This window comes from Megalops cyprinoides, chromosome 18, assembly GCF_013368585.1.
Source record: "Megalops cyprinoides isolate fMegCyp1 chromosome 18, fMegCyp1.pri, whole genome shotgun sequence".
NCBI classification, from domain to species: Eukaryota; Metazoa; Chordata; class Actinopteri; order Elopiformes; family Megalopidae; genus Megalops; species Megalops cyprinoides.
This window is the reverse complement of record NC_050600.1, coordinates 5,317,111-5,340,667: the sequence shown is the minus strand read 5'-3', so window position 1 is coordinate 5,340,667 and position 23,557 is coordinate 5,317,111. Positions and strand designations below refer to the sequence as shown.

The 23,557-nt window shown below is 47.4% G+C and overlaps 1 protein-coding gene across 10 annotated transcripts in view; it reads right to left on the bottom strand.

The window, feature by feature from the left end:
* LOC118793254 (nuclear factor 1 B-type-like) overlaps window positions 1-23,557 on the bottom strand; it is a 123,862-nt gene that overhangs the window by 13,559 nt on the left and 86,746 nt on the right. For 6 of the 10 annotated variants that reach the window (XM_036551336.1, XM_036551344.1, XM_036551339.1 and 3 more), the window contains 7 exons: window positions 22,626-22,694; window positions 19,537-19,648; window positions 19,330-19,448; window positions 14,491-14,625; window positions 13,766-13,950; window positions 8,360-8,498; window positions 7,224-7,306 (listed from right to left, as the gene is read on the bottom strand). In XM_036551336.1, the coding sequence (XP_036407229.1) occupies window positions 7,224-7,306; window positions 8,360-8,498; window positions 13,766-13,950; window positions 14,491-14,625; window positions 19,330-19,448; window positions 19,537-19,648; window positions 22,626-22,694 (842 nt within the window). The remainder of the gene's footprint in view (window positions 1-7,223; window positions 7,307-8,359; window positions 8,499-13,765; window positions 13,951-14,490; window positions 14,626-19,329; window positions 19,449-19,536; window positions 19,649-22,625; window positions 22,695-23,557) is intronic. The other 4 variants (XM_036551337.1, XM_036551343.1, XM_036551341.1 and 1 more) reach the window with 1 other exon arrangement.

Below are 23,557 nucleotides of genomic sequence, written 5' to 3'. Positions count from 1 at the left end.
ACTTCAAAGATTGCATTAGTTGTTTTTTTTAACTACATGCAATTCAAGAGATTCAAATGGCATACCAATTTCACAAAGTAAAAAATCTAAATAAATTGACTGTACTCATAAAATATAAATATATACTGCTATCCCCTACGGGTATCATCGTAGATCCACAATGCCACCTTCTCAGGACAGGATTGGATTGTGGAGCACAGAATTGATCCAGGACTACATCCAGGCATCCAGAGCCCTACATCCCCTGACACCTGCAATGAGGTATTTCTCAAGCAACATCAATACCACCATGAACCCGGGAGCCCTGCAGATGTGAGTGCACTGTGCACTTTACTTTCACTTACCGAGTTCCCTTGATAGCAACTGATATTAAATTGAAACAATCCAATGGAGCCAATAACTTCACTGAACAGGCAGATAGAGTAGAAGGTAAAGTCACATGTAGATGAAATGCTGTGTTTAAAATTGCTATGTTTTAAAGTATGTTTATCACGTTATTTCTATCAAGAATAAAAATAACCAAAATGTAAAGCTCTAAATTCATATTCATACATGCACACACACACACACACATACGCACACCCAGGACAGTTCTATAAGTGGAAATGATGTTATAAAATTAACAGGCAGTCATGGGGAAAGACTGATGTATTCTGTTTAAACTAGAAGCGGAGAAGGCAAGCGCGTGAGTACAGTACTGTACATCTCACTCAAACCCCGCGGCACAACCAATAAAACTTCCTCTAACTGCATGTGGGCCATCGTGTGACCTTTCACCCTCTCACACACCTCCTGGCAGGGTCACGTGTACAGCACACAGTTCATACGGCTGTGCTACTGCTAACCAAACTGAGGCAAGCAGCCTCTGACCAGGAGATACACGAGCTAAACTGTAAAATTATACAACGTGTATTTTTATTCAATACCATATTCATACATCTTATCTATTGAAATTGCATTTCCAGTACTTGCTGTTTGTCTTATGTGTAGTATCATGATGTATTTTGGATTCTGTGATCTAGTGACTGATGTATGGTAGTATAATTGGCTTCCCTTGTCTAGTCTAGTCACGCTGCTCAAGTTAACTTAGGATAGGGCTTGAATAGTGTTATGCTTGCACTCACTGGTCTGGGAGTGCTCTTATCCTGGTCTGACACTGTTGCTCATTCAACTTGAATGGATACACTTACGTTCCTTTATGCTGGAAGTCACTCTGGATAAGAGCATCTGCTAAATGATTGTAATGTAATGTACTGCATGAGACCCTGATGCTATAGAAGGGGGGGGGGGGCTCTCTGGGATGGATATCCCCACCTGCAGCACGAGGGGGTTCAGCAGCGGTGTAACCAGAACGGGACGTCCCGCTCCATCCACTCACAGCAGGGGCCAACGTCCCCACACAATGCCTAATCGTTCCTCCTCTCGCCCCACCACCACCAGCTCTGACCTCCCCCAGACCCCCCCCCCCGGAGCCCCACTCACAGAGCCCTCTGCTGTGTGTTTCAGCATGCCCTGACCCGGGCCCGCAAACAATGGGCGCGGGGCGAAAACACACTCGGGTCACACGAGACAAATCCCCCTCGGGCCGCCAGCCATTCCTCAAGTTCTGTTTTCACGGACCACCAAACAACGGCGCAGAAACACAATAAGTGCTGAAAAGAACAGGGCCGTGCTTTCCACCGGCAACAACTGAGGACAAAACTTAAGTTCGAGGTCAGAGAAAGGAACAAACTCTGACTGCGCGTAGGTTAAACGCACAGTTCAAACAAAACCAAATCTAAAACACGGTAAGGAGTATTGTAAAGATTAGCACTAATTAGCAAGAATAATTGGGCATACGTTTGGAATTGTTATTACGGTATATAATAACATAACTAATGCACATACACTACATACATACATGCAAACATAAACACATGTACGCATGGATATGTACGTGTGTTTACATGTTATATATCGCCATCATAACACATAACTCTTTGTGACAGGAAATGACTCTCTCAATGTGATGTCACATACTAGTACCGGCTGTGTGGCAGACAGCAGAGTTTTCTCAGGGTTAAGGAGAGGGTACAGACTGCCATGTCCCACACAGCGCCACAGCGTGCCACGTTAGCGCCACGCTAGCGCCACGCTAGTGCCAAGCCCATCGCTGCCTCCACGCCACGCCCTGCCACTCCTCCACAAAACGGCCACCCCTCCTCTCTGGACGGTGCTCCGTTTCACCTTGATCTCATCATCTGCCAGGCACCACCGAACGAAAACGGCGAGGTGCAAGGGCCCCGCCTCTCAGTGTTGCTAACAAACAGATGCGTGGAGAGAGAGGTGGATTATTAATTGTACTTACACAGGGTTAAGGAATGTCTCCTCACACCACGCATGACGGAGCGGGTAGGGTTTGCCGCTCGTGAAGGGGGATGCACACGCTAAAATGAAGCCTAATGAGGCTTTCGTTCAGCTTTTCTGCTGGAACGTTGGTTTGCCTCGCGGTCTGAGAGCTTCAGCAGATGCCTGCGCGGGGGACCAGGCAGCCGGCCGCCATGCCTATTACGGCACGCCCGCTCTCCCAGCACAGGCCTTTACCACACCGCCAAGCTGCACAGCACCCCGTTCCTGCCTCCTCCGAGGCTGTTTCCACGGTTTCGGAAGCCGTTTCATTATTCAAACTATAAATAAAGAGCCTAGCCCGGCCTAGCCTTGCTCTTTATTTATAGGGAGACTGTGTTATTGCTCTTTATTTATAGGGAGACTGTGTTCTCCACGTTGGAAAAGAGCGCTGGACCGTGCTGCAGTGCCCCTGCGCTAGCCTGGCGGGTGGCTGTCATCTGTGGTAACAGCGTTAGCTCATTCTCTGCAGTGTTGGAGATAAAGCCGAAAACACGCAGAAGCGGTCAACTCCTGCCGCATTCCTCTGCCTGGGTGTTTCGCGGGGAGCTGCAGCTTTCTAAAATAACATGTTTTCCTGTTCCGCGCGATGTTTTAATGTCACCCATGAGAAGCGGTTTCTGGGAACAAAAAAAAAAAATCATTTTTGCGCAAGCAAGAGGCAATGAACCAGTTCAGACTGGACACAGGCCTCCTAGGAGGACAGCAGAATATGTCCGCCGCAGATCTCTTGGGTCAAGGAGTGTCCGACAGGGTTTGACCTGGTTCTGCCCCGCAGCAGATTACATAAACAGGCTTAAAAGCTCCTCTCAAGAACTTGAAATCGAATGGGGAAGCTGTCCATTAACCTAATGGCTACATCTAGAGCAGTGTGAGGATATTGTGTTACACCTTCCCATTTGTCACTACTTCACATGAAGTGAAGAACTAGCTAGCTGTTTTTTCACTGTTTATGTTCTGGAAGTGGTTCACATGTTTAGGTCTAATGTCTGTGTGATACATACATGTGCCCATGGTTCACATCTCATGTACACGGGAGCAGAGCTAGAAGAAACCTGCTTCTGATACCTTCACTACGTGCTGTCCTGTTCCCAACATCTTGCTGCTGGTTATTCTACAACCATTTGACGAACATAGCATCAATATAGACAAAATCCCCCAAAGTTACAACACCCGCAACCGCATACAGTTATGACGTAGTATAAAGGAAGCTCTCTGGGCGTTAATAAACGCGTAGACCACACATCGCATGAGTTATCGTTGAGGACTGTGAACTTCTACATTATGAAACAAAACACTAGCTAGAGCAGCGGTATGCAGAGAAATGCCTTAAACATAATACTGTAAGGCCCCGTTCAATTGTTACAAAGTCTAGACAACACCGCTTCTCTATTTCCCAACAGACACAGAAGGGCCCTACAGACAATCCGTCCAGCTGCAAGCTCGGGAGTTGATGCAATAACACCGGAGACCGCTCCTGAAATTTAAAGCTTTTGCATTTGAGTAATTTATACACTCCGTGCGCTAGTCCCCACAGCAGGAACAAAAGGCCTTCCGCGACGGCAGAAGAATGGAGGTGTCAATACATCTCATAACCTGCAGGAATAAATCTGGCCGCGCCGCAGCTACAATAAAAGAGAGAACGTATCTATGATATTATTTATTCCTCGGGGGCCAGTCTCAATAACAGCACACAGTGACTGGTTCAAAGGCCTACCTCCCCCTTTTGCACAAATCACGCTTCATAATTCCCAGAAAGCCCTGACTAATATAAAAATGATGAATGGCCTTTTATTTCGCTTTGTCCATTTTTCTGTCCCCTTTTTCTTGTTCAGTCTGCAGTTTTAAACAAAGCGAATTAACTACCTCTCTCTTGGAGGGTTTTCTGCCTCGCAATACTTTTATAAAAACAAAGCGTCACTGTAAATCAATCAAATCCCTTCTCATTGTTTCAGTTTTTTTCTTTTTAACTCCACCACCTGAGTGATACTTTGTTAGAGCGAATTCTCCATAGCACTAGTAATGCAATTTACTCTCAAATACAATTGTCAGTGGCATTTAATCCCTGTGCTATTTGACGGAGGTGAGGTTTGGGGGTGGAGGTGGGGGGTGTGGGGGGGGGGGGGGGGGGGGGCCTTGACTTCTTAAAGTTGCTGAGTGAGTGAAAGTTAAAAGGTGCAGCTGGGAAAGCTGGAGCCGTTTCAGACGACACGCAAAGTTACCATGAAAGTGTATCCCTTTCCCACACAGTAAACAGGGATCGCAATATCAGATGTGGCCCCAGCTGACTTTTTTTAGAGAGAGTGAGGAATTCCTGCCTGTGACTACACGTTTTTGGGTAATCCTACAGACATTGCTGTACATCAGGGCTGCGTGGTTAGAGAGTGACAGATGTGAGACTGGTTTGTGTAATGGCAAACAATGTAATTACACTACAAGCTTGTGGGCAGGTTTTAATGAGAACTGTGTTGATCCAGCAAAATCCCATACCCATTTCCTAATGACAATCCCATCAAGCTCAGTACATGACAGTTTCACCCCGTTTCACAACACAGGAGCTGGATTAAATACTCAAATATCGATCTGAGCCATGCTTATGAGCCTCTCGCAGCTCTAGTGCATTTCAAATCTGGGAAAGCTAAAAAATTAAAGCTGCGAATTTTCACCGCATTCCACCTTTGCCTGAACGTCAGAGCAATAAAGGCAGGCTTGTAATTACACTGTGCAGTGCTGGGGCCGGAGAAACCGCTAATTATTATTTAGCCGTGCGCAGATGAATTCAATTAGCGCTGGGTGGAAAGTCCTGGCCTGGGACCAGGCCCGTGCACCGAGGGGCTGGCATCGCCCCGACCACGCCGGCCCTGCCCTCACACTTCAGGAACCAAAATAAACATGTAGCGCAAGTCCCGAATTTGGAGACCACGCCGCCTCCGAAGTCCTCCGTCCAACTGCAGCTACCCAGACAGCTTTTTTTTTTTTTTTGGTTCCTGTTTGAAGTCGCAGCTGTAAGGATGACGGCCAGAGCTGTAAAGCTTGTGAGGCAGGGCTTTCAGAGGGAAGGTCTGAACCGGGTTAAAAACACAACTTAAAAATATAACAGATCAGTCTACTGAAACAGAGTGACTGTATGGAAGAATTACTTTAATTATTATTCTTAGCTTTTATAGTAATAATAATAATGCCATGTTTTATGAGAAGCATTATATGTATTATTATGCAATACACAATATATTCTTATATATTCTTATGCAGCTGTCACCCTTACAGCATTATTGACAATTTGTTCCTCGGTTCACAATTTAATCATACGCTTCGAACAATTCAGATATTCTGTAAGGTTACCTGAAAAGTGCTGTAATACAGATCTATAAAACACAGCAATCAAAACTCATCTAGTAGGTCAAATGAACTATGGATCTGTGAAATTATGCTCAACGCAACTCTGTCTAAACTGCCACTAACAAAGCCATGCTAGTTCACCGTGACCGGCTCAAGTCAAAAGAATTTCTGCTGACAATTTTCAAGAGAACCGAATCATACAGGACTTGCAATATTTACTGGCCATCTTTTAAAAATGAAATTCAGAGCTGGTGGCACACACGATTGGGACGGATGATCGCCTGACCTAACAAAGCTATTACCTCAAGGCAAGGTGCACATGCAAATCTCAGAGTAACGGAGGACAAGCTAGCTGCTGGCCAGCAAGGATCCTAACAACATGCCTGTGGCTGTCCAGCCACACTCACCATGCAGACTACCGATCTGCACAGAGGACTGACCTCATGTTCCTCCCTGTTACTGTCCCCACTAGCTTGCCCGCTACATTTGACAATGCTCGGTTCTGGAACTTCTCCACGGAGCATGTGTTCTGTTTGAATAAAAAAAAAGGTGACAAGCCACCTCGCCCGACCAATCAGACCGAAACCCCAGGTAATTGTTGTCTGTGCTTGTTTTCGTATGGAACATCGTCTCGTACCATGACGTCAGGAGTGAGGGAAGGCAGGGTTCTCACTAAAATTACTCTCATATTATCTAAGACTTTTCATATTAAGGATAAATGTGAAATTTTCAGGGATTATATTTATTTACTGTGACACTTTTAAACTCCCTTGACATTGGGTTATTCTGACCGTGAAAGCATGAAGGGAGATACAGAATATTTTGTGTCTGCAAGAATACACACTTGTCAATGCATGTTGGCAGTACATACCAGTCACACATGTCTTTTGGCAGCAGGCATAATGTAGAAGCCAATGAGCTAGCCAGCTAGCTAGCCAATACACTAGCAGTATAGCAGCTAGTCACACACACTGCCAGTCCTGACAGTAAATGATTTCAAGCTAGCAGGTCAGCAAGAAAGATGGGCATGTGTCACTTGCTGTAAAGGAAAATAATTAACCTTCGTTTTTGTGTATATTTGTGTATATTTTCCATGACTTTCTGAGGACAATGAGATCACCTTCAGAGCTGACCACCCTCGTTAGCATCACATTACCTTCTGCTGAGTGGTTTCTCTTGTCCAGATCGACTCACACTGCTTACACTTTTTATTGTTATTGACTCATACAGATGGATATCCACTGAGGCAGTTCAGGTTAAGTACCTTGCCCAAGGCTACAACAGCAGTGCCCCACCTGGGAATGGTACCGGCAAAATCACTGAGCTACGGGCCCCGCAAGTCCTGCCCCTTACCACCACACCACACCGCTGCCCACACACTTCAGGAGCATTTCCATGGCTTTCTGGAACTTTCAGAACAGGGTGTGGCCTGGGAAGGGCGGGGCTCAGGGCCCTGTGGGCGGGAGATGAGGTAAGACCCCGATGTGTGCGGAGCTCACCTGCTGCTGGTGGAGGAAGCCCGGGTCCCGGGAACTCAGGCCCACGAAGCGGTTTGCTGTGGGTGTGCCGGGAGCCGAGTAAGCTGGAACACACACATACACACAAACGCACACACGGCCTGGTCAGTGTACTGTCCTGAAGCACAGGGTCACAATTCTCACCTGTGTAAAAACTGAATCTAACACTTTTTTGTGGCGTTATATTGCAATTATGTAGCACTTACTTAAGCATTACTCTTAATATTGTTTTAAGTTGTTTTATTGTTTTATGCTGAATTTATTGTTGTACATTTTTTATTGCATCATTCAAATTAATATTGTATTGTACAAAATTAATATTGTATTCAGCAACATGTACTAAAACCACAAAAGCAAAACCAAAGCAATAACTACTACTACTACTAATAATAATAATAGCCATGCTTAATAAGCAGAGTTGGAGGGAGAGGTGTTGCTAGTCAGCCTTCTGTCACTTCTTACTAGCAAAATGTGTGAAACATGACACTCTGCAAATCCATCATGCCTAGATTAAAACTACAGTGAACAGAAGCAGACTCCGAATCACTGATAGGAGCCTTTTCCTTAAACAGAGTCAAGAATCAGCATTGACAAAACCGCAAAGCACAAAAGTTTATCATGTGAATGCAGCTCTCCCCATGACCAGTGCTCTCACACAGAGACTTAAACATTTCTTCTGCGGAAGACCCTACCCAGCAGGGAATAATCTCACCCCCTGGCAGTAGTGTAGTATTTGATGTTTATTTAGTATTTGATTTTTATTCTGTGTGATACTGCGATTCTTTGATTTGATTCTGTGTTCTAGGGACTGTTGTATCATAGTATACTTGGTTTCTGTCAGATTGCACAAGTTAACTTGCAGTAGGGCTTGTGTTATATATATAGTGTTATTCTCACACTCACTGGTCTGGGAGTTGTCGTTAGCCTGGTCTGACACCGTTGCTCGTTTAAATGAAACGGATACACTTATGTTCTATTGTGACAGAAGTCGCTCTGGAGAAGAGCGTCTGCTAAATGCATGTAATGCAATGTAATATAGTGTCAGTGTTAATGCAGTGTCAGTGTTAATGGTGCTCCGGCACAGCCGCCCCGTGCCAGGAGGGGCGCGTGTGACTCACCTTCTGTGGATGTGGTGATGGGCTTGGTGTCCGGCATGGAGAGGGACACGGGTCGCACGGCGCCGTGGTGAGGGGAGGGGGCGAGCACCGGGGTGAAGTGCCCCGGCACCTTCCCCACCACCTGCCCGCTGCTGTTGGGCTGCGCGTGAACACAGGAGAGAGAGGTCAGCACGAGCGGGGCGTGAAGTCACCGAACACAGTGAGAGAGAGAGAGCTGAAGACACAGGAGCGCTGCAGTCACAGAATGTACCAGGTAATTCTGCTTCAGTTATTATGCGCTCGTCATTGATATGCTTAGCGTTTGTTCGTGCAGCGTCATGTGGTTGTAATGCCAATAAAGTTGGTTTGAATTTGAATTTGAAGTTGAACTTAAGGGAGAGAAGGATAACAATCAGGGCAGTGACTGTGTGCAGTGCCCCACTTTGATTCCACGTTTCTGTAACAGCCGCAGAACAAGCCCACTTCTTTAATGATGAAGTGAACAGCCAGTTGCTGCAGCAGCGGCGTACTGTGGTTCTGCTAATAAGGTCAATTTCAATGCGCTGCGATCTACACATCCCTCTTTTTTCATCGCCGAAAACCGAAGCCAGAAACAGCGAATCATCGCCTTCTCTGCATTCGACAGTAATGCAAACAGCGATAAAGAAACAAATAACAAAAAAAATCTTCTGCCAGACAGCTGAAGACTACCTGCAGACGTGACTCTGCGGGCCCAAAGTTCAAAACTCAAAAGGGCCTTTATGAAAAAGAACTGTGTCTGCGGGGTTCCTTAATGCGAATACAATGTTTAATTAGAGTGTAATATAATCTGTGCTAAAGCAAGCATAAAAACATTTTGGCACCCGTCCACAAGATTATACACACTGTGTTGTTTGCCAAGTCTTCCCCCAGCAGAATCCAGTTATTCCATAAAGAAGCAGCACCAGGAATGGTGCGTATTTATGACTTTTATCATTGTCTGTGATTTTTCTCACACAACCAGAATCACCATCCCTCCTGTCTTTGTTATAGGTAAAGAATGCCCCTGCATGTCACTCACACAAACCCTCTCTCTACTCCTAGGTAAACATGACTCTTTACCCACAATGCACCCAGCTTATATATGTTCCAGAATACCAGAAATTTAACAGATGTGGGGAAAATGTGTAACATAAACTGTCAATTATCATCATCCAACACGGCATTAAACGTAATGTTTATGCTCTTTATGGGAATACCTGTGTCTGCTTTTTGAAACTGTTCTGAGTGTAGTGTCCCCCCCTCCCTCTATCTGCAAGCAGTAAGTTTGATGATGCAGCTCTAGTGTGGTGAGACAATGGAAACAGATGGCACTTCAACAGATGTTATTGACTCCCTCTGACACTCTGACATGTTCTGTGTTTAACATACAGCCCTCCTTCACACTACACCTCTAGTTTACATCCGTTTGGAACTGGGCCAAGAGACAGGCGAGGTAGCTGGAGACACCCCATTACACACACACACAAGAAAAGATGTTCTGTTTTGTTAACAACAAATTGTAATGCCAAGGTGAATTCTTCATCTTCTCAAGTTGCGACTGCAACAGAAAAAAAAATCTAAACTGATTGGTTATACTATATACTAAAAAAAGGTTAGTATACAGTATAGCATATGGCCAAGAAGTTTTTTTTTTAACAACTTCTAGGTCCTAATTAAGAAAAGCAAGAAACAAATGAATATCCTGTCAAATCTGGCAGAGAAAAGACACCTCTAAACTGAATTCATTACAGCTCCATGAATTATACAGACAAGAAGAGCATCCCTTTCAGAGCTGGAAAAAATGAAGGTGGTCAGACATCACAAAAAATATTCCCCTTCGAAATGAGTTCTATTAGCCCCCTCCCCCAACAAAAAGAAATAAATAAATAACCAACAATGGAAACATCATATCAATTTCATAAGACCCTGACTGTGCCTTGACTGATTGGAGAACCGCGGTTACCTGAACTATACCCCGAGGAACAGTGTGTCATAAACCTGAAATAAATGCCAAATGATTTACAGTTTCCCGTGGTCCTTCGTTTACAATAAACGCTTACTAGTAAAAATGGCTTTTCAGAATCCGTCGAACACTGCTTAGATTGCTTGCATATGTGCAGTTAATTCGCAATAGCTTTATTTGGTTAGCCTGTTTATTATGCCACAGTCTCTGACAATCTCCCCCCTTCAGAAATGTACACTAGCAGCACCGCGTAGCCCCGCTCATAATAAACACAGTTACACTGCAGTGAGAGAGTAATTGCTTCAAATGGTAGGAAAAATGTCCGCGTTAAAGGCAGGCGCTCGGAACGTGATGACAGACAAACCGCTAATGATTTCTTGTTTGTTAGCTAGACTGGGGTCAGTTATGCCATAATGTGCGTACCCTGTATTTAAACAAACCAATCCATTCGAAAAATGTACTGACAAAACAGGCCTTTGGATGACTCCTCATTGGCCACCGGTCTGAAAACACTTGAGAAAAGGCAGACGCCGTCTTCAACCTTCTAACATACTTACGCATCTCAATGATCCTTCTCCAAAACGACTGTATTAACAGGAGCAGAGAGTGAGGGCCTTTCTGTTTCGGTATAAGATCTTTTAACTATAAGGACCCTAGCAATGTGAGATATGTCCACACTCGCCTTCGATAGATACCAGCATTTCAAACTTTATCCCCAGAGAATCAACATGCAAAATGAATGGGAGATTTCCATTTGCTATTGAGCAGTGTGGCGTGTTGGTAAGGAGCAAAGCTCATAACTGGGTTCAAATCCCCGCTGGGCCACTCCTGCACCCTTGAGCAATGTACTTAACCTAGAATTGCCTAAGTAAATATCCAGCTGTATAAACGGACACCATGATAAAGATAAAAGAGGCCAAAGCAATCCATTTTCCAACTAATAACTTTTGTATTAGTATCAAATGGAAACAGAAAATTCATTTTGTTTGATACACAAATGTACAGCATGTTAAAATGGTAATATCTAGTGGGCACAGAAGACAAATACTTAGTACAGGATACTTACTTTTTCATGTACATTGTAAGAATGCTTACTGTATTTCAGTTTGGCTTATCAGATCATAAATTAGATTTACAAGTTCTGCTTCAGGCCGTGTTTTTTACTTGTAAAGGAATCAGCCAAGGCTCAGTCACGTCAGCTAAATTCTGCCATTTTGTAACTTTCTCTGCCTTTGCCCGATGACATTAGTGACAGACAGGAAAATAACCAGGCACCTGATTATTATGCAAAATAAGACTCTCCATATTGTTAATAGCTTAAGCCTTTCCAGATGGAGATAGCTTGATACATGATGTCAGCAGAGAAGACTAAAGAGTCAAATGCTGCTGTTCATACCCCAGCCAAACAACTGCATCACTCTGTGTATTATTTCAAACTCTCCTTGAGAAAACATTGATCTTTTTCACATTTTACCTTGACAGATGCTTAGCCAGTTTTTTTTTCATATCTGGCTAGCTTTTCTAGCTACTAAGATGTTTAATAATGCTTAACAATGTATTTTTCCTATAAATATTAATACCATTCTAGCACGGCATGAGCCTTGTTTATGTTAAAGAGAAAAACACTGACTATTATGTAATTCAGTGCATCTTTGGAAACCACCCAAATCACTCGCATTGTTTACGATTACAATTTAACCACGCATAAAAACGTCCTTCCTTCTTGAAGTCGAGCCAAAAGAAAGAGCGGGCCGATGTCCTTGGAAACCTGATGTGATCTGAATTCGCACCGAGGCGATGAAACCGAAATGGCTGCGGCCACCCGAAATGACTGTCCCAGCTGTTTCCCCCAACACAAGGACAGGCCACAGCGCAGAGCACCTCCCCAACACCCCCCCCCCCCCCCCCCAACACACACATGGCCAGCCCTGACTGCGCTGACACATTTACTCGGACGAAATTGTTTGCTGCGTGCACGGCGTAGGTGAAATGACTGCAGACGCCTTTCTGACCAGCCATAAACTCATCAGCCACCATCTAGTGTCCTCTCCGTGAATCCCTTTTCGTGATTCACTCAGCCGCGTGTGAACGCTCGTCCCGCGTGCTGAATCAGCAGGTCTGGGGAGGCGGGGCCATGACGCCAGTCGGGCCCTGCGGCCGGCAGTACGGGGGAACGCGATCAGAAGGCTCGCTGACAGTAACAGCCGAGCGCTTCACTGAGCTACCGCTAACATCCCTGCAGCAACATCAATCAGCAGCAGCAGAGGAAGATAAGCGTGTGACTTAGCATACGCCCTTCACCTCTGTGGGAGATCCAGAGAGTGGCTGCGGAGAGAGCGCTGTGCCATGCAACTGCTACACACAGCCTCCGCACACATCCGCTGCAAACACAGAAACCTGTAGATGTCGGGTCACCGGGTTCGTCATGTTTTAGGAGCAAGGAAGGAGAGCTCCGCACCTGCGGCTGAAGAGCCTCAGCGTCATCGTTCCTGCGGTTCTACGTGTTCCTGAGCTGTGCCATGCAACAGCCTGTCACCCGTCACTCAGGGACATGCTGTACCTGCCCCCCGGTGTTTCTTTAGAAAACCGATTACGCAACCCCCCCCCCCCCCCCCCCCCCCCCCCCGCCCGTAAACCGGTTCTGAAGCCCACGCGCTGCCGGCATTTCGCCCGCGGGGTGTTGAGCTGCTTTGTTCGCGACGCACCGCTGCAAGGGCGTCAGGTCCCATCACGAAATGAAGGCTGCGGCGAGAATCTAATTTAGAGGGAGGCCGGTGCTGTGACGGCCCTCTTCTCGGAGATGGATGGTGGGGTAGGGGAGGTGGGGGGGGGGGGGGGGGTGCAGGTGGAGTGGCACTCAGGGAAGCAGATGGAGCTCCACCGACATCACTCAACACCCCCCCACCCCCCCGCCACGCTTGCACACTGTTTGTTTTTTCATCAACATTTCTGACATGCAAATCAGAGTAAAACACCTGATGACTCTGTGCGCTACTTAACCTTCCAGTTTTTCAGGAAGCCTAACCTTGGCTTTCAGCGTCTCACACTGAAGCTTATTTCATCAGCTTTTTTTTTGTTTTTTTGGGGGTCACCCAAAGTTGAACCCGATTCAGATTCAGACCAACAGGAAGCTAAATGTGCTGATGTTAGGGGGAATTGAACATTACACCCATGTGGGGTGGCAGTGTAGTGTAGTGTAGTGGTAAGCAGCAGGGCTTGTAACCTAAAGGTCGCTAGTTCAATTCCCCGCTGGGGTACTACTGCTGTACCCTTGGGCAAGACACTTAACCCAGAACTACCTCAGTAAATATCCAGCTGTATAAATGGGTAACTGTAACTGACGTAAGTTGTTCTGGATAAGAGTGTCTGCTAAATGACAACAATTTAATGTAAACTAATGTAATGTAATGCGCTTCCTAAGGACCAGTGGTGCCACTGCTCACCTGGCTGCTCTGCGGACTGGACGGGTCATACGGCGGTACGTAGTTCTTCAGGGTGTCTGGCGGGTTGAGGTGGGGCGGGTAGCGGATGGTGGGGTGGGAGAAGTAGGGCGATGGGGCGGGGGGCAGGATGGCCGGTGCAGAGAACTGCAGTGGAGAGTGCGGGGGCGGGCTCCTGGTGGAAATCACTGTGGGGAGCAGAGAACCACAAATGATCGTCACACACACGCGCTATCCCATGATGCACCTGGTGAGATAGGGATGACTGACAGCTCAGCCAACAGGAGGAGATCTGTGAGTGATCTATGAAAGGACAGCACTTTCCACAGACAAATAGAGACCTGAGGTAGACATATATACGACAGGAAAAACCTGCAACCCTGGATGGTGAGTAACTGATGACTAACTAACCACGAGCCCTGGCTGGTAGCACTTACTACTGTGACTAGCCTCTGAGCTGTGGGTGGTGGTGCTTACCACTGAGACTAATCCCCATGCCCCCTGGGTAGCTGTTCTTACCGCTGTGACTAACCCCCATGAGCCCTGGTTGGTGGTGCTTACTGCTGAGACTAACCCCATGAGCCCTGGGTGGCGGTGCTTACCGTTAACACTAACCCCCATGAGCCCTGGGTGGTGGTGCTTACCGTTAACACTAACCCCCATGAGCCCTGGGTGGTGGTGCTTACTGTTAACACTAACCCCCATAAGCCCTGGGTGGTGGTGCTTACCGCTGTGTCCGACCCCCGTGAGCCCTGGGTGGTGGTGCTGGGGGAAAGTGCTCAGTCTGGGGGAGGAGTCCTGCGGGGAGGTTGGGCTGAACAATGGCTTCTCTGGCTTCTTCATCGTGGGAGACGACATGTCTGCTGGAGGAGAGCAAAACAGGACGCTTTCAGCACCAGCGTGGCTCTCTCTCTCTCTCTCTCTTTCTCTCTCTCTCTCTCTCTCAGAACAGTCATTTGACCACAGAACTCAATATCACACACACCATATTATCACCCAAGCACTTTTCTCCCAGCTGTACGGCCAGTCAATAATGCAAAGCTTATAGCTAAGCGTCCGAGAAAAAGTGACGCTTGCTTCAGGTCACCCGTGTTGGTAGCAGTTGTTGGGGTGAGTCGGATCTCAGCGCAAGGAAGCTGGCTGGTTCCTAAAAGATGCTAAAGCACGTAATGCGGCAGTCGCAGCACTGCTGATAGTCGATTTTCTGCGACCTGCGGCACTGCAAGATCAGCAGAAAAACAACAGACACAGAACACAGTCGTTCCTCGGCATTCCGAAGGAGAGATGCTAATAGAATTGAAACCAAGAGGCTGAGCTAACAGATCTGTTTTAAAGTAGCTTTTAGGAGATTGGTGTCTTGTCTAACCCAACGTGGAAACATAAAAGGAGACAAATTGCCAAAGCAGGTAATGACCCGTGTGAGGCCAGCCCTCTGCCAACACACAGCACGTATCTGTGTCTGTCACAGAGCTTTGTGGAAACAGACGTTTTCAAATGCTGACTGCGTTTCCCATAATTACTGCCATCTCAGGAAAGGCCTCTTACAAACCGCCTGACTGAGGCATCTCCAGATTGCTCATACATCTTCCTTCCCCACGAATGAGAAGAACTCATTCGATATTTAAATATTTTCCGCTGGTGAGCACGAACAAAAAGGGAACAGGGTCCAGGAGCACATCGTGCTTCGGTGGCAACTGTGTGGAAAAATGTCAGAACTGCACGAAAACAAAGCCTGAGAAATGAATGGTGGTTCATGCTGCTCCATTACACTTTAACAAACAGGAGCATTAGCCGTGAATTGTTCAAATAATGTCTGCGGTTTTCACATAGTCAAATAGTCTGTCATTGGAATCTGGGAGCATCATAAAACATATTATAAATAAAATTATCCCAGATTTATCATTGACAGGGAAAAACAGTGGTAGGGTAGAGTGGCCCTTGGGTAACATTATTTTTTAAGGCCTGAATTTGCGTCCAAAAATGAAGACATTGTGTGTTCACTGCAGGACAGGAGGAAGAAAAACAGGTCACTGAAAGCCACGATTTCAGGTCACTTCTAAGAAATGTTCACTTCCACACCTGTTGTAACAGTGCTGAGTGACATTAAAACAACATTCAGCTATATGAAACATGCCTGCAGAGAGCTTTCAACAATCCTTGATTCATGGCGAACTTTTAGCTTCAAGCTAACAAACCCCGCTCTTTTCGTGCGCGAAAGAGAAGCCTTGCTCGGGAACGGCCGCACATTTCTCTGGAAGCGCAGATCTGGAAAACTGATATTTTCTTCATTGCAAACAGCTGTTTGTTATCAAACCGTTTCCCGAGTGAAATTTCCAGTGGCGTGCCAAAAAAGGAATAACAGGAAGGTTGCTGCATCTCGCTCTGGAACGAAAGGTAAGCTAACCCCGAGGACAGCGGCGCAAAAAAAAAAAAAACAGGATTTTCTGCGCGTTTTATTTCAAGATTGCCGTTTCAAAGCGGCGGGCCCACTTCCCTGTTCTGCAAAGCACAGGGCAGATCTCCTTGCAGGGGCGAGAGGGAGACTAGCATTTGGCAGGGTGGCCCGGCTTCCTCCGATCTCCTCATATGGCTCTCGTATTTTTCCCATTTTCTCTCTAATACTTTCTTCACAAAAGGAGCACTTTCTCATGGGCCCTCCCTCCCTGTTTTACCCCACGAGCCGCACCACTCCAGTACTACTTCAGCGGCCTCATCAACACGTGCAGGTCTCGGTACAAAGTGGGGGGAAGGCGGGGGAAAAAATCCCATGAATGCTCATTAAAAATAAAAGGGGGGGGGGTGGGGGGGGAATTACACCCCAAGAACATTCTGTGCTGATGTGTTTCCTCCGCAGCCCGAGTGACGGAGCCGACTCCAGATGCCCGCTCCGGAGGCACAGGCCCACAGAGACGGGCCCGGAAGCACACTTTGGTTGGGCCTTAATTAAAAAGAGCTGTGGACCTGAGCTCAAAGAGCCTCCTTTCCCTCGAACCCCCCCACCTCCGTCAGCCCCCCCCCCCCCCCCCCCCCCGCCCCCCCACCGGCAGCCGCCTGTCACTGCTGACACTCCCGGGGATGGGTGTCACATGACCCACCAACTGGCTGGCCACCTGTTAGTTTGACTGCTCCGGCAATGTCTGCTCATCCAGGACGAGTTCAAACAACTACCGCCACACCTGCCCCTTGTCGCACACACCTGTTCACCCCCCCACCCCCCAACAACAGACAGCCACAGGTCTGCCTCATTCTGCCCCCCCCCCCCCCCCTCCCCAACCCTGCTGTCTCTCTCTCCCACTCACTCTCTCTCTTTCTTTCCCTCTCCCCTCTCACTCTCTTCCCTCCAGTCAGTCAGACAACATACTAAGTCTAACAGGGCAATAACATACAAGTATATGTGTGCATGTGTGTGTGTGTGTGTGTGTGTGTGTGTGTGTGTATATATATACATATATATGAATGCTTTCCTACTGAGTTATCAGTGAGATCTGCTGAGAAGATTTAGCTGTGCCAATTGATTCCCTGACTGTTACTGTCTGATCCTTATATATATACATATATATATATATATATATATCACACACACAGACAAATACACACACGCACACACATTCCCAATGATCCAAAGACCAAACTCAGGTCTTTTTTACCACTGGCACAATGAGTGCCAGTATTTTTTACAGTACAACGTATGTGATGCTCCTCAATCATAAGCGCACTCAGCCTATTTTCAGGTGTCTAATTAGGACGGGAGGACCGAGAGAAAATTTGCGTTGCTTTATTTACACGCTGAGGAACAATGGCCGGACTGTGAGGAGCACCTGCGTCGGAGCCGAAAAGCTCGCGGCGAGCGCGGCTTCGGCAGGTGGCAACCGAATGCCGAAGCGCTGAGGAAAGCACCGGCACCCAGATTTAAAAGCTGCTAATGAACAAGCACAGGCCTGACTCCTGTCCTCACGGGGCTCGGGTGCTGCCTTCCAGACGCTGCCTGTTTGAATTCTCGCAAGTCGTAACACAGAGAGAGAAAACTGCAGCGTTCACACTGGAGCTTAAATTCAACAGCATGACTAATCAGTGGCTTTAGATCACTGGGCATGAAAACAGGAGATCCGTCCTCCACCAGGCTTTCTCCTGCAGACACAAACTGCAGCTCTGAGAACAGGTTACACGCTAACAAAAACTCCCACAATAAAGCTTACACGTTTTCTCCACAAATGGAAAAAAAAGCAGTAGCGGTGGGCTAAAGGGGACACAGAGGACATAAATTGTCAGAGAAAAAAAGGGACAAAAATAACTATGATCTCAGAGTGCTAAACCTGAAAGAAATGATAGAGTCAGTCCCACGAACATGACATTTCAGGAGAACAAGCTGAAAAATACAGGTTTAGCAGCATTGCGATGTACTGTGCAATTGAGTATTGGGACCTGGGAACATTCTGACAGCAGGGAGCAACACGGCACACTTTCTGATACCATCTGCCGGGCATGCCAAGAGTGCTGAGACCAAATCACTCAGCAAACGAAGAAAAAGACCTTTTCACATCCACACTGTGGACAAAACGAGAAAACAAACAGCAGCTTCAATCCGAGAGAAAGAAAAACGTTCATTTCAACCTCAGCGCTAAAGAGAAAGACATATGATGATAATCTGAGGGTAGCATTTACAGCGGTCTAGCTAGAGTGAAATTTACAGCCATGTGTACCGACAGGCAGTTTTCCCTCAAGCAGTCCACTCATTTTAGTAGCCTCAACCGCAGGACAGATACACACACACACACACACACACACACACACACAAACACACAGACAGAAACACACACACCCACAAACACACAGACAGAAACACACACACGCGCACTCACACACACGCACACACAGACAGAAACACACACACATGCACACACACACACACACACACACACACACAGAGAAACACACACATACACACACACAGACACACACAAAGGCAAGGTATTTATCATGTGTCAGCAGAGAAATGTGGACACCGTGTTCTCTCTGCAGCTTGTTAGTATCTGCATACCGACACTGACGGGCCTACACAGCCACTCCTTAGATACAGACAGGAACAAACACAATGGAGCCACAGCTCCTAATCCCTCCACCTCACACAGAGCACCACGCTAGGGGTCACGGGCTGACTTCTAATTTGGGGAAGGGGGGGGAGAGAGAGAAGAGTGCACTTTTCAGGAAGGAGGTGCAGGGGACTGTGGGGGGGGGGGTGAGGGGGGTGTTACGGAAGCCACATTGCAAGGTGCAACAATGACAGAAGGACAGAAGAGGAGAGCTGGTGGGGGGGGGGGGGTGCAGTGTGTGTTCTGGAAACTATGTGGTAGGGCTTTAGACCCCTTCAGGTGATGGAGGGCCACAGTAGTTTCTATCGTCTTGTGATTGAGTGTTATGGAAACTACAATAACACGGTGGCACAATGACAGAGGAGCAGAGGAGAGTGCGCTGGTTCTCCCGCGAATGTTCCTCTCGGTGCCCACAGCAGAGCGCCCGTGCCTGTGACCCCACCCTGCCCCCCCCCCCCCCCAACGCCCCGCCCTCACTTTGCTCTCGCTCGTGCCAGGTCCTGCTGCCGCTGGCCGGGGAGCTGGGGGAGGAGTAGAAGTCCCCCGACGGGCTGGTCTCCATGCTGTCCTCCATGGAGATGGTCTTGGGCCGCTTGCTGGAGGCAGAAGAAGGAAGAGGAAAATTGACAGGCCGCGGGCTTGGATTACGGGAATTGGCGGATTTGGTTGGGGAACGGCACTCACCTGCCATGTGGGGAGGAGAGGGAGCGAGGAAGCGCGGAGTTCAAGTCATGGTAGTAAGGCTGACTCTGCATGTCCACAATGGACAGGTTCCCTGCTCCCTGGGTGATGGCCGCTGCAAGGGGGGGGGGAACTGGGTTAGAGCACAGCACTCTCATCATGGCTCCTATGCACCTTCATTTTTTTACACTGGAGGCAGTCAAGTTCAGACCTGAGGTGGAAAACGACACAACAGATCTCAGCAAAATCTCATTTTCATAATTCGGCACGCCCACGAAAGATTTAGCTACTTTATCAGCCGTTTCAAGTAGTATTTGCTTAGAGGCAAACTCAGAAACAAATACAGACAGGTTTTATGAAAACGCCGATATCCAAAGCCACAAGCTGTTTGTATCACAGTCTACAAGCTATGTAGATCGAGTGTTAACATAAGCCTAGCCTCATAAGTGAACGCGACAATAGCGACAGAATGCTAACAGTCCTATACTGCACAGCCCGTCCTGATAACCATCTAATTTTCAAAATTTTCACCTATCTCTAAAATCAGATACTTCCTGATAATATCTGATTATCAATCTGTATAGGCAGCAGAATGTAGCTCATCTATGGGGAATATGAGTTTCAGTGTGTGTATAAAATGTGAGATTTAAATACAGCATTTACTTGTCTGTGTCTGATAATTACACACAGTTATGAACTTTGGCAAATCATTAATATAGAAAGTAATCTGACACTGATAAGCAGGAGGCAGTGGCTGTATGTCTTTACAGTTAAAAATGATTCATCTCATGCTGACTTTTACACTGAATCCCTGCATTGCATTAAATGTTACATATACATATATAAAATATAAATCTTCAGACCATCTATGTGCCTGTTAAGTTCATGGAACTGCTTTCAGCATAATGTCACAAGGCTCAAACTGCTGTAAAACTTCCTTTAAATGCCAAGTGTCCAATAAGAGCTGATCTCGACCAACATCTTGCTATGACATCATAATAAAGAAAACAGATGCTGCTGTCCAATAAGAGCCGGTCTCAAGTAGTCGCCGGGGGTGTTTCACAGTTAAAGCAAACAAACGCAAGCAGGGTACGAATCAAAGCTTTACAGTGCCCTAAATATGGACTTGTTGAGACCAGATGACAACCGCTCGTAAAGTGAGATCATATCTGATAGCGGCTTGATTTATTTACATTACGGACGCATCTGTCCCGTCTGACCCCGGTGAGGACAGCACAAGCTTCCGCAGGCAAGGAGGGAAGCAGACAGCGAGCCAAGCAGGCCCATATGGTAATCACTGCTCCCATTTGCATATATACTTCTTGGATGAGCCAAAATTCAATGAGCGCAATGAGAAAACCTCCCCATGAATCCCAGGGATGGCGGTGGAGCGCAGAGGTAAAGAGCAGGGCTTGTAACCGAAAGGTTACTTGTTCAATTCCCCGCTTGGGCCCCACTGTTGCACCCCTCAGGCAAGGCACTTAACCCATAATTGCCTCAGTAAATATCCAGCTGCATAAATGGATAAAATTTGTAACCTACTGTATGTAGGTCGCTCTGGATAAGAATGTCTGCTAAACGACAATAATGTAATGCAATGATAAAGCCTGACCTGTGAGGATGCCCCATGTTCAGGGCCGACGTTATAATGTCATGCTCTGCGCTCAAGAAGCTGCACAAAGCGCAACCTCTAAGCTCGGAGCCTCATTTCTTCCCTTTCGCAGCCGTCAGGACAGACGTGAGCCGTGAGGAGACAGAAACGGCCCAATGCGGTGGAGGACACCAGAAACAGGCGGAAGGAAAACACTGCTCAGACGAACCACTCTGTTCATTCGAGTTTTGAATACTGCTACTAGGATTTTCTTTTCAAACGGCAAAGCGACGGTTTCTGAGAATTCTCTCCACAGACTTTAATTCCGCCACTATCAAAACACAAAGGCCCCGTTGGTCACCCCTCTCCCTGATTGCGAGGGGCGTCCTTTTTTACGAGCGGTGGCCGCTCGGTCCCTGCCGCGGGGGGGGTGGGGGCGTTTAGAAGGGGCACTTGTTTAGTTCCCAGCTCTCTTGAAGTCATTACGCCCCTGTAAGAGGCAGCGGTTTGGAGCTGATGAAAGTTTGAGTGCGGAGCCGTTTGTTGTGGCTTGAGGTTTACCAGCCGCGTTAAAGAAAGCAGTGCCTTGGCAGAGCCCGCGCCAACTGCAGCTCATTCCTGTGCCCTGACTGAATCCGCTGGCAAAGGCCAGCAGCTGGGGGGGGGAACACAAGCAAACACCAGCCTAACTGGGCCTTATTCAGAGTGCGGACAACACCTCTCCCATGCAGCTCAGACCTCCAGGACCGCAGAACAGGGCAGGAGTGCTTATCAAGGAACACGACCCATTTGCTTAAGGGTAATGCCATAAATCCTTGATCTGGGCAGCAGCTATGACCACTAACCCACAGCCAGCTTTCATATGCCAAGTCAAAGAAAGGCATACAGGTTCCTACGGCAGCGCTGATACCATAGAGCTGAAGTGTGTAATTGTTTTTAGTCCTGATTTGTAGACACTTAGACACAAGGCAAACGAATGCCCCACACAAGTCGCAAGCATGCAATATAATGCTCATTTGTAGTCTTTGAAAAAGATCACTGAAGAAAGGATTCTAATGGGAATCTGGTTGTAAGGCTGTTTTATTGTAATCATTCCTTTACCTGGAGAGATCGCGGCCTTAAAGGAGTCACGAAAAGTATGTTCCTAGGGTGTGTTACTGGACCAGGGAGTGTAACAGACCCGGAGTGTGTTAAAGGCTGCTACCATGGTGACGGCTCACTGTGTTACAGGCCTGGAAAGTACTGCATATCCTCCTGTGTTTTGAACCCAGCTCTAAGCCTATGTCACCCATCTCCTCCCCGCCCCCCCAAATCCCCCCCCCCCCCCCCCCCCCCCCCCCCCCCCCCCCCCCCCCCCCGGCTGTACACTCATTCAGGGCCTGTGTGAGGGGAACAGGGAGGACTCCATTTCAAGTGAGAAATGGGAGGACACCTGTCTCCTCCATCTGCCCCAACGTTGCTGTCAGTCTCAGCCAGGTGAGAGACTCACAGGGACACTTACTTCTGGACACTCGCACCAGCTCTGAAACACTGAAGACTCCTGATTTGATGAAGCTGTCCTCCAGGTAACCTACAGCAGAGAAAGAGAGAGAGAGAGAGAGGGAGAGAGAGAGAGAGAGAGAGAGAGAGAGAGAGAGAGGGAAAGAGAGAGAGAGAGAGAGAGAAAGAGAGAGAGAGACACTGGTCAGATGAGAGCTCTCCATAGACAGCGTGGCCTTGGTGTTAACGTGCAACTTCTCAGACTCTGCCTGCTAAAGGACAGCTGCTCTGATCGATGGGATCACAACAGGAAAACGAGGTGAAGTGCACAGAGCAGGTTTTACAGTATCGATGTGTCACTGGAAAAATGCACATCCTTTTTGTCACTCTTAACAGTCACCATGATTCAGCCCTTTTGAGGTGCTCGTGTGTCGCTCAAATCGACGACAGTGATGAGTCAAAACCTCAGATAAATTCTCTTGCAATTCCCAGGAGCGCACACCGTGTCAGGAGCAGGTGGGCTCTCCCTCAGACAGTGCATATGATGGCATGTGTCACAACACTCTACTGCAGTAGGTTCAGGCCTCACACAGAATGCTCATTACACACAAAAGCCTTTCCAGTCAGCATGGATCTGCACTGGACGCACACGCATGCCTACATTTCAAGTTATCACATGTCACAGGTTCTTGATGGCGAGACACTGCGGTACATAAGCGATGACTGCAGGCAGCAGGTAGCAGGTAGGTGGGGAGGGGGAGGCCAGGTGTCCCAGGACCTGTGAGCCCTTCCCACAATGCCTCACACGGCACAGTGGGAGGCAGAGAAACGGTGCTGCTCACAGCCTTCCAAATCTGACTCGTCCGCTCACTGTCGTATTTCACTTGGCAGAAGTGCAGACAGACCTTCTCCAGAGGTTTTTAAACACACAAAAAAATGAAATCACACTCCCAC